Consider the following 12,325-nt stretch of genomic DNA (forward strand, 5'->3'; position numbering starts at 1 on the left):
CATGTAAACAGAATTTCCCTCTTCGGATGGCGCAGTCCAGCTGTCCGTTCGAGTACCCCTTTGGTAGTTTGGCATCTTTTATTCATCTATTAGAAATATCTCATGTAGCATTGACAACTACGAGTACAACGTAATCCACACAGTATATAGAAGTTGTTCAAAAAGCCATTATAGAAAACGTCAACCACCGCAAAATGTAAATATGATTGAAAACAACCTAAACACACTTATGCACACACCAAAAGGTTTTGTGTAATACATCTGTCCATTTGAGTAGAATGAGTGAAGATTCTGATTGGCTGATCGCTCAATACTCTACCCTCAATAGTGGCATCATCATGGGCTTACTCATCATGGGCCTCTTATTCCTAATCCCATCAGACCTTCTGCCAGTGCTGGAAGGAGGGCGAGCCCATCTGCAGCCCCACGAAGAACACTTGGTATCGGTGCTTCCACATGACGAAGGCCCCCAGGGCACACACCAGTGCTTGGGTCAGGTTCAAGGCAACCTGAAGCAGGAAGTACAGCTTCAGGGTGCCAGTGACCTCTCTGCAGTCGCTGACCTCCGTGTAGGTGAAGGTCCTGGCGATAGGGTCGTGAGGGTCCAGGGTGCACACGCAGTCGTCGCCCACCTGCAGGCAGCTGAAGCCGTTGGTCTGGGCGTAGTGGTGGCCAGAGAAGGCCATGACCAGGACAGAGAGGACAAGGCCCACGGTGCACAGGATGAAGTACAGCAGCTGAAGGAGAAGAGTTTAGTGTAGCATAGAATATCTAGTGGGGATTCCAGGGTGGGGGATAAATACTTAGAGGGAGGTCATCATTGTCCTGGAGGACAACAGCAGGGTCATGTTCAGCAGGCATGCAATGAAATTACTTGAAACAGAGGACAGACTACCAATAACAACACTGTTTCAAAGCATTTTCTCTGTTGGAGCCTACTGAACATGACCCTAGTTGTCTACACTAAGACAACTGGAGTTTTATGTCTTTACGCCGCTTTCTGTAACACATTAAATTACAATGACAGCAAAAAAAACGAATGTAATCTGATATTTTGACTTTCAAATTATGTGGTATAAATGTCACGCCATTCAGTCATTTAATGTGTTACAGTAAGCGGAGTAAAGACATACAGTGGGGAAAAAAAGTATTTAGTCAGCCACCAATTGTGCAAGTTCTCCCACTTAAAAAGATGAGAGAGGCCTGTAATTTTCATCATAGGTACACGTCATCTATGACAGACAAAATGAAATAACAAAATCCAGAAAATCACATTGTAGGATTTTTAATGAATTTATTTGCAAATTATGGTGGAAAATAAGTATTTGGTCAATAACAAAAGTTTGTTTGTAGTTTGTTGGCAATGACACAGGTCAAACGTTTTCTGTAAGTCTTCACAAGGTTTTCACACACTGTTACTGGTATTTTGGCCATTTCCTCCATGCAGATCTCCTCTAGAGCAGTGATGTTTTGGGGCTGTCGCTGGGCAACACGGACTTTCAACTCCCTCCAAAGATTTTCTATGGGGTTGAGATCTGGAGACTGGCTAGGCCACTCCAGGACCTTGAAATGCTTCTTACGAAGCCACTCCTTCGTTGCCCGGGCGGTGTGTTTGGGATCATTGTCATGCTGAAAGACCCAGCCATGTTTCATCTTCAATGCCCTTGCTGATGGAAGGAGGTTTTCACTCAAAATCTCACGATACATGGCCCCATTCATTCTTTCCTTTACACGTATCAGTCATCCTGGTCCCTTTGCAGAAAAACAGCCCCAAAGCATGATGTTTCCACCCCCATGCTTCACAGTAGGTATGGTGTTCTTTGGATGCAACTCAGCATTCTTTGTCCTCCAAACACGACGAGTTGAGTTTTTACCAAAAAGTTATATTTTGGTTTCATCTGACCATATGACATTCTCCCAATCCTCTTCTGGATCATCCAAATGCACTCTAGAAAACTTCAAACGGGCCTGGACATGTACTGGCTTAAGCAGGGGGACACGTCTGACACTGCAGGATTTGAGTCCCTGGCGGCGTAGTGTGTTACTGATGGTAGGCTTTGTTACTTTGGTCCCAGCTCTCTGCAGGTCATTCACTAGGTCCCCCCGTGTGGTTCTGGGATTTTTGCTCACCGTTCTTGTGATCATTTTGACCCCACGGGGTGAGATCTTGCGTGGAGCCCCAGATCGAGGGAGATTATCAGTGGTCTTGTATGTCTTCCATTTCCTAATAATTGCTCCCACAGTTGATTTCTTCAAACCAAGCTGCTTACCTATTGCAGATTCAGTCTTCCCAGCCTGGTGCAGGTCTACCATTTTGTTTCTGGTGTCCTTTGACAGCTCTTTGGTCTTGGCCATAGTGGAGTTTGGAGTGTGACTGTTTGAGGTTGTGGACAGGTGTCTTTTATACTGATAACAAGTTCAAACAGGTGCCATTAATACAGGTAATGAGTGGAGGACAGAGGAGCCTCTTAAAGAAGAAGTTATAGGTCTGTGAGAGCCAGAAATCTTGCTTGTTTGTAGGTGACCAAATACTTATTTTCCACCATAATTTGCAAATAAATTCATTAAAAATCCTACAATGTGATTTTCTGGATTTCTTTCTTCTCAATTTGTCTGTCATAGTTGACGTGTACCTATGATGAAAATTACAGGCCTCTCTCATCTTTTTAAGTGGGAGAACTTGCACAATTGGTGGCTGACTAAATACTTTTTTTCCCCACTGTACAACTCCAGTTGTCTTTTCCCTAATGTGTAAACAGCAAAAAAACAAATGGAATATGATCTTTTGACTTTTGATTCAAACCACCTCTATATGTGGATCTGAATCCTGATACAAACCCGATGATCCATATGCGACCTCTGTCTGGATGCTCGGATCAGATTTTTTTGCTTTGCTCATGACCTGCTGTTTCCATGACAACCACCCCAAAATGTAAAGGAACAGTGACTGGAAATGAGCATTCCATCCGTGTGCTACTTCAGAGGCTACATCAGTGTGAATGCGCAAATCTGATATGGGGCACATGTAAAACTGAGTGCGGACAGTCAGAAAAAAAATATTGGATATGGAAAACAAAATCTTATTTGGATTCTTAGGGTGGCTGTGTAAACACAGCCTTAGTGAACGAGGTATGCCCACTCTCTAGCCATATCCAAATAGGTTTGTCTGCTAACTATTATCTTCCCGCACAGCGGCCAATAAATACATGCAGGTCCTGGCTATAGGCCAGAGGTAGAACCTGTGCCTGAGAGACATAGCAGGGCTGTCTTAAAGGGGTACTTCACCACTTTATAACCTTTTTCATTATGTCCAGCAGCACCATACCAGTCTGTACATATTTAAAAACAGCAATATTTTACATGTAGTCAAACAGATATTAAGAAAATGACCCCCTTTCATTTTCACACAAAAACATTCCAGTTGGAAGTATCCCTTTAATGGAGGACTGACTGCTGAAAGTAGACAGTGTTCATGTGAGAATCCCCTGCAGCTACCATCCACTGTACCTTTATCCACATGTTGTGTGGGTATGTGTTGTGTATGACCACATTATGTAAACGGGGTCTAAAAATACAGCTTGATAATGTGTGAGAGGGGCTTTGTGTGGTTTATGTAATTACAGTGTACAATCCCAATAACACTTATCCTTCATCTAAATCCACAGGTTACGTAACATAGCCCTGATTCGCTCAGTATTTTTTCTCTGGTTCACGCCTTTTATAGCATTATGTAACGTTTGATGCTTGCTTAATTTGAAATGGTGTTTATGTTTATTTAAAAACCGCTGTGAAATATGGAGAACTAAAGTACATCATGAGATGTATTGTACTGTGGTGAACCGAAGCGCGCTAGAAGCGCTTCACAAAGCCTTTTATATACAGTGGGGAGAACAAGTATTTGATACACTGCCGATTTTGCAGGTTTTCCTACTTACAAAGCATGTAGAGGTCTGTAATTTTTATCATAGGTACTCTTCAACTGTGAGAGACGGAAACTAAAACACAAATCCAGAAAATCACATTGCATGATTTTTAAGTAATTAATTTGCATTTTATTGCATGACATAAGTATTTGATCACCTACCAACCAGTAAGAATTCCGGCTCTCACAGACGTGTTAGTTTTTCTTTAAGAAGCCCTCCTGTTCTCCACTCATTACCTGTATTAACTGCACCTGTTTGAACTCGTTACCTTTATAAAAGACACATGTCCACACACTCAATCAAACAGACTCCAACCTCTTCACAATGGCCAAGACCAGAGAGCTGTGTAAGGACATCAGGGATAAAATTGTAGACCTGCACAAGGCTGGGATGGGCTACAGGACAATAGGCAAGCAGCTTGGTGAGAAGGCAACAACTGTTGGTGCAATTATTAGAAAATGGAAGAAGTTCAAGATGACGGTCAATCACCCTCGGTCTGGGGCTCCATGCAAGATCTCACCTCGTGGGGCATCAATGATCATGAGAAAGGTGAGGGATCAGCCCAGAACTACACGGCAGGACCTGGTCAATGACCTGAAGAGAGCTGGGACCACAGTCTCAAAGAAAACCATTAGTAACACACTACGCCGTCATGGATTAAAATCCTGCAGCGCACGCAAGGTCCCCCTGCTCAAGCCAGCGCATGTCCAGGCCCGTCTGAAGTTTGCCAATGACCATCTGGATGATCCAGAGGAGGAATGGGAGAAGGTAATGTGGTCTGATGAGACAAAAATAGAGCTTTTTGGTCTAAACTCCACTCGCCGTGTTTGGAGGAAGAAGAAGGATGAGTACAACCCCAAGAACACCATCCCAACCGTGAAACATGGAGGTGGAAACATCATTCTTTGGGGATGCTTTTCTGCAAATGGGACAGGACGACTGCACCGTATTGAGGGGAGGATGGATGGGGCCATGTATTGCGAGATCTTGGCCAACAACCTCCTTCCCTCAGTAAGAGCATTGAAGATGGGTCGTGGCTGGGTCTTCCAGCATGACATCGACCCAAAACACACAGCCAGGGCAACTAAGGAGTGGCTCCGTAAGAAGCATCTCAAGGTCCTGGAGTGGCCTAGCCAGTCTCCAGACCTGAACCCAATAGAAAATCTTTGGAGGGAACTGAAAGTCCGTATTGCCCAGCGACAGCCCCATAACCTGAAGGATCTGGAGAAGGTCTGTATGGAGTAGTGGGCCAAAATCCTTCCTGCAGTGTGTGCAAACCTGGTCAAGACCTACAGGAAATGTATGATCTCTGTAATTGCAAACAAATGTTTCTGTACCAAATATTAAGTTCTGCTTTTCTGATGTATCAAATACTTATGTCATGCAATAAAATGCAAATGAATTACTTAAAAATCATACAATGTGATTTTCTGGATTTTGTAAGTAGGAAAACCTGCAAAATCGGCAGTGTATCAAATACTTGTTCTCCCCACTGTAGCTGTACTCACATGTTATCTTAGGCTATGAACTTTAGGAAAACATGAAGAAGGCAAAAATAGGGATCATCTTTTGATGCATACATTTACACCACTAAATGTAAATTGTATTACTTTTTCAATTTATTGTTCTGTTTTATACACGTTATAAGACTACTTCTACATACGTTTTGAGTGGAGGAAGTCCACCTGTGAAAATATTATATTTGTACGCTGCTCCCCAGGAGCTCAGTCACAATGGGCAAACAGTGGTGGGCCTTCTTTAATTCTTCATCGGGATCCCTGGCAGGAGTCTCCAGAAGCTCCAGTGCATTCAGAACAGCGCTGCCAGGATCCTGATACAAATACCTAAAAAAAACTGCTGCTATCCCATAATCCCACTGCGACCTTAGGTCGCGTGATAGCCTGCTAATCCACGTCCCCAGGACCAAGCTCTGCTCCATGGGGGATCGGGCTTTCTGCTCAACCACCCCTGCGCCTCTGGAATGCTCTCCCAGACCACAGACTCTGGCCTCCTTAAAAAATTGCTTTAAAACCCTCCTCTTTAGGAAGGCATTTCATTAGTTATAGCTGTTTTCTTTGCTGTCTTTGTCCCTTGTAGCGTCAGCTGTGTTCTCTGTGCCACTGGCCCTGTCTAGTTGTGTCCTTTTTTGTCCACGTCTCTTGTTTTTGTGTATCACTTTTAGATAGTTTTTCAATGACAATCACATTATAAATTCAATGTATTATTATTGCCTACATTGTATGGCCAATAAATGTGCTCATCTACCCATAGGCCTCCTACAGAGCCTTGCCAATAGGCATGCTGTGTTCTGCTTTTCTCTGTATGGCCCTATACATACAGTATCACCTTTATGGTCCAACCATACAACCCTGCAATCAGACATTGGTTCAAATCGTATTTGAAATCAATTCGCATACTTTATCTGAGCTTCATTGACCTTGCCTGTTGCAATGGAACTATAAACAGTACTAATCATCCCATTAGAGAGAGCAGTTTGTCTTGGTCAGTTGGACAGGAAAGCCGCGGGATGTAGGGGTGCTGAGGGGTGCTGAGGGTGCTGCAGCACCCCCTGATAAATATAAATAATATATACACTACCAGTCAAAAGTTTGGACACACCTACTCATTCAATGGTTTTTCTTTATTTTTACTATTTTTTACATTGTAGAATACTAGTGAAGACATAAAAAAAAGGAAATAACACATCCCGAGGGGCGCAGTGGTCTAAGGCACTGCATTGCTGTGCTAGCTGTGCCACTAGAGATCCTGGTTCGAATCCAGGCTCTGTCGTAGACGGCCGCGACCGGGAGACCCATGGGGCGGTGCACAATTGGCCCAGCGTCGTCCAGGTTAGGGGAGGGAATGGCCGGCAGGGATGTAGCTCAGTTGGTAGAGCATGGCGTTTGCAACGCCAGGGTTGTGGGTTCGATTCCCACAGGGGGTACGAAAAAAATAAATATATATATAATGTATGCACTCACTAACTGTAAGTCGCTCTGGATAAGAGTGTCGACTAAAATGTAAATGTAAATATGGAATCATGTAGTAACCAAAAAAGTTAAACAAAATATATTTTATATTTGATGTTCTTCAAATAGCCACCCTTTGCCTTGATGACAGCTTTGCACACTCTTTGTATTATCTCAGGGGCAAGACATAAGAGATCATGCATGCTCATGAAAGTCTTACATTGCATTATAACTGCATCATTAGGCATTATTCCTGCATGCTTTAAGTAAATAGTTACCAGTACATTTTATTTTCTGAATGGCATATGTGTTATTGGGAAACTGAATCTATTCAGATCTGATAAACAGATATCCATCCCAGGATTTGATCTGCTGATACCAAGTGTTGCCATGGTGTCCTAAGCCACACACACACACACACACACACGCAAACCTTGTCTTATTTGCTGCTGAGAGGGGCCTCTTCAACCCTTTTCAAGCTGTTCATCCCAAGTTCACTATTAATATTGTGCACTTTCAGCATCAGCTTGTCATCTGATAACATTATCACTGCTATGGCAAAACAGTTTTCCTCCTCTCTTCCAATGACACACACCCTCTCTCAGAGCATATTAGAGTCTTGTGACTAACATGCAGCATCTCATTTAATTGTTTTCCCCAGGTTCTTAAGCGGTGGGGAATCAGAATTCTCTTGTAGGATGTTGGTGAACTGTGTTTTTCACCGGGCCGTGAGTCTCTTGAGGAGGGAACTCGGGATGGATGTTTCCTGTGTGTGCAGAGACTTGCGATTGCACACATCTGTACACACTGTAATGAGGGCAAACGGGAAGCTGAAAGAAAACATGTTTTTCTCCTGTACGGAAATGCAACTGTGAAGTATCTCACATAGCATTTCTTTAACAAAATCATGTTATCTAACGTTGAATCACTACCATACATAGTCTAGAAAAACAATGCTATAGATAGTAGGGAAAAACACCTAGTCAGGCCCCTGTGTTATCATTAGTAGGCCTCTATAGCCTTGGGGCTGAAAGCGTTCATCATTGTAGTTTCTATAGAGTTACATATTATTTGTTGTAGCATGAGAACATTCAAAATTCAATATGGAAATGATGTATCTTATGTAATTTTTATTACTTCTAAGCAAAACTTCAGTGGAAATCCTAACTACATGTTAATACAATGTTGCAACATAAGGTAAAGTGTTACCTTCTATTGTTTTCAGTATTATTTGCTTTATTTATCTGAAGACATTAGCTAACTGTAGGATTGAGATAAGAGGCTAAGAACCATAATGCTGACTGGCATTCTAGACTTGTTGTTGTTTTCCCTGCAAGCCAAGTACTTTTACAATGCCAAAGTCTTGCCATGATTACAGTTGGGGGAAAGTTTGAAACTTGTTACAGCCCTTTAAGCCAGTTAACTGTTTCTAGGAGATAGATTGAATCAACAGTCAGCGAGTGAGGGAGCAAATGTGAAAATAACATCAAGCTAATTGCTAGTAGTCAACATGTTGACATTTAGAATGTCACCCAATGTGTTCAATGAGACTGAGAGGAACTCAGTAAAGCATGATAAACAACCCTAATTTTGAGTTTAGATGGAGCTAATGTAAGATTAAGTGTGAATAGAGAGATGAGACTAGGCAGATATGGAGGTGTATACTGTATGTGTACATGCAGTCAGGGCAAGATGGAAATACAGCAGGGACAAAGTCTTTGCAGAAGGACATACGGCATACAAACTGAAGCGGTAACAATTAGTCATGCCAGACAAAGATGGAGATGAGGAGATATGTACATGTGTCTGCGTGGCCATGCCAGAGTCATATAGATGTGTTTATGTACATCATTAGGCCATGCATGCAGTGAAGGTAGAAGAGAAGTCCATTCAGCTACATTCCAGGGGATGAGGCGGTACAACCCAGTGTCCACGCATTTATCGTAGGTGAAGTGCATGGGAGGCACGGTAGGTAGAGGATCAGGACACGTGTCCATGGCATACAGTCAAGCAGTGAGGTGAGGCTGGACAGAGGGATTAAAGGATAGGACAGTAACCATAGTGGCCGAACTGAGTGTCTATGCATGTAGATACACAAGGTTGCATTGACAGTGGTAGGCCTGATCACCGACGATGATGAGACAGCCTATAGGGAGGTCAGAGATCTGGCAGTGTGGTGCCAGGACAACAACCTCTCACTCAACGTCAGCAAGACAAAGGAGCTGATCGTGGACTATAGGAAAAGGAGGGCCAAGCACGCCCCCATCCACATCGACAGGGCTGTAGTGGAGCTGGTCAAGAGCTTTAAGTTTCTCTGTGTTCACATCACTAAGGATCTATCATGGTCCACACACACCAACACACGACAACGCCTCTTTCCCCTCAGGAGGCTGAAAAGATTTGGCATGGGCCCTCAGATCCTCAAAATGTTCTATAGCTGCACCATTGAGAGCATCTTGACTGGCTGCATCACAGCTTGGTATGGCAACTTCTTGGCATCCGACCGCAATGCGCTACAGAGGGTAATGCCGACGGCCCAGTACATCACTGGGGTCGAGCTTCCTGCCATCCAGGACTTCTACACCGGGCGGTGTCAGAGGACGGCCCTAAAAATGTTCAAAGACTCCAGCCACCGAAGTCATAGACTGTTCTCTCTGCTACCGCACGGCAAGCAATACCGATGCACCAAGTCTGGAAGCAAAAGAACCCTGAACAGCTTCTACCCCAAGCCATAAGATTACTAAATAGTTTGTTAAATAGTAAACCAAATAGCTACCCAGACTATCTGCATTGACCTTTATTGCACTAACGTTTTTGACTAATCACATACACTGCTGCTACTGTTTATTATATATCCTGTTGCCTAGTCACTTTATTCCTAGTTATATGTACATACTGTATCTACCTCAATTACCTCATACCCCTGCACATCGACTCGGTACTAGTACCCCATGGATATATCCAAGTTATCTTTACTAATTGCGTATTTATTATTACTTTTATTATGAACCGGCCGTGATTGGGAGTCCCATAGGGCGGCGCACAATTGGCCCAGCGTCGTCCGGGTTTGGCTGGTGTAGGCCGTCATTGTAAATAAGAATTTGTTCTTAACTGACTTGCCTAGTTAAATAAAAGTTAAATAAAAAATAAAATAATGTAGTGAGGTCAGATGGACATAAGGACCAGAGAAAGATAAGGCAAAGGCCCATGCAGCTACAACAGTGGCACAATGCCATATTGAGTGAACATGCATACAGGTCCATGCTTACAAGGATGCCGGCCCAGTGTGGGGTCTCCCTGGCCAGGAGTGAGGGGCTGATGCTGACCATGAGGAAGGCCACGGCTGTGATGGCCATCCCCAACAGCAACTGCAGCAGGGAGATGAGTAGGGGGAAGTGACAGCCACAGCACTTGTGGGCGTCCTTGGGCACTGGGCCTCCCTCCTCTGCTTCTCCTGGATGGGGGGTGCTCCTCCGCTCTTCTCCACTCCTCTGGATCCCTTCTTCCCTTTTCCCATTCTTCACCTTCTGTCTTGAGATGTGACAAGCACTTCTTCTTCAGCTTCTCGGGAGGTGGTTTTCTCTCTCTCTCTCGTTCCCTTCCCGTTCGTTTGTTTGTCAGTCTCTTACCGTGGTGCTGTCTGTCGGGGGTGCTACCATGCCCTTCTCCCTGCTGCCTGCCATGCCCCTCCTTCCCGTTCCTGCTCAGGGTTCCTCTCAACATAAGCCCAGCTCTGCTGCTAGGCTATTTGGAACCAGAGAAGGCGCTGAACTAATATGGAAAACATTTAGAGCAGATTCCTGGAGGGAGGAAGGGAGGTAGCGGGGGAGGGGGAGGGGGAGAGGGGGGGGGACACAAAGGGGGACTCCAACACATGACCAGAAGCACTGCTGTGATCAGACAGTTACATAGAAAAGAAAACGAAATAATGTTTGCTGTAATCGGAAATAGAAAGCAATAAGCAGTTAGGGGTTAAAGAAAGATTGGCACAGAGAAAGTCAGCCATGTCATTCTCGAATGAGAGCGATTGGATCACTTTTGTCAACACCGTTACACATACAGTTGGGCCAAGTGGTGGAAGCCAAAGTCACATGATTTAGTGGAAGAAGTCATGTGATCAGGAGACATGTGAGGGCATTACTGTAGCTCTGATCCTCTATTCAAATGATCAAAACATGGATTAATTAGTACAATTATAGTTCAGTTTCCAGGGTATAAGGAATTTGGGGGTGTTTTATTCCAAATAAATAGCAATGCCAAAGTAATGGAATTAGTCATTACATTATTATATGGTTTCAGAGCAACATTAAAAATTCAAGTAAATAATTAAATGCACAACCTCTAAATTGTCAGATCTTTCATAACATTACTTATTAATAGATTTTAGATTGGGCCCTGTGTAGCTCAGTTGGTAGAGCATGGCGCTTGCAACGCCAGGGTTGTGGGTTCGATTTCCACGGGGGGCCAGTATGAAAACATACTTTTTTTGTTTATGTATGCACTCACTAACTGTAAGTCGCTCTGGATAAAACGTAATTTTACAAATCAAAGTACATGTGTCTTGACATAAGCATTTAAAAAATACTTTTAATAATGTAATTGAATTGAATTTTGACAGAGGGGTACAAAGAAAACAAGGAAGTCACATTAACCCTCTGTCCCCCACACCCGCTGCTCCCTGTGCACACTGAGTGCTAGTGCACCTGTGAAGTTGGGCCGTGTAAACCGGATGCAACCCGAATATAGGCGGTCCATGATCGGACATCTTGGACGCAGTTGCCAGTTCTTTTATACCTCAATGCTTGCCACGTGGCTCTGTTTTTAGACGATTCTGAGACATTCAAAATGTCGACTTTATTATACTTTTAGACAATGTTGTATGCATGATTGAAGAAATAAAAGTATATTTCTATATTAGTATTAAGCATATTGTTGTCCTATGAGGTGTAATGGATCATGATGAATGGATAACAAAACTGTCAGACAAATTGACTATACCACCCATTCCCACCATCACCACTCTTAATTACAGAGGCAAATGCAGCATCTTGCAGTGCATGGAGTTCTAGCTCCAATTATTTCTGTTGGAATGAGTGCTGTGCACAACAATGTCTGCTAATATGAGTTAAAATGGCAAATGGTCAAATGCATAACACAATGTTAATATTAAGACACGATCACTGAAAGTAACTCATCAGAAAGATGAAGTAAATGTAATGCATAATAAGAATTTTGAATTTATATAATTGAATTGGATCAAAGTCATTTTTTTATGCTGGACTAAAAGTGAAATATATTATACATAAAAATGACTAATGTTGGAAATATTCAAAAAGCTGATGCAAACATTTGCCTCATTTTTTAAAAGTAGAACTAGCACAGTGAATATGCTCTCAGACGTTGAGCAGCAAGCCTGCATGACTCCTCTGGTTT

The 12,325-nt window shown here is 43.2% G+C and overlaps 1 protein-coding gene across 1 annotated transcript; it reads right to left on the reverse strand.

Annotated features, from left to right (window-relative positions):
- Positions 1–377: 377 nt before the first annotated feature.
- Positions 378–10,575, reverse strand: LOC311134889 (sarcospan-like; the record flags this gene model as incomplete). Its single annotated transcript, XM_084168654.1, has 3 exons — positions 378–737; positions 10,162–10,419; positions 10,522–10,575. The coding sequence occupies 3 exons, from the start codon at positions 10,573–10,575 to the stop codon at positions 378–380; spliced, it is 672 nt and encodes a 223-aa protein (XP_084024780.1).
- Positions 10,576–12,325: the final 1,750 nt, after the last annotated feature.

Source organism: Coregonus lavaretus (genome assembly GCF_964263955.1).
Source record: "Coregonus lavaretus genome assembly, chromosome: 9".
Taxonomy (NCBI): domain Eukaryota; kingdom Metazoa; phylum Chordata; class Actinopteri; order Salmoniformes; family Salmonidae; genus Coregonus; species Coregonus lavaretus.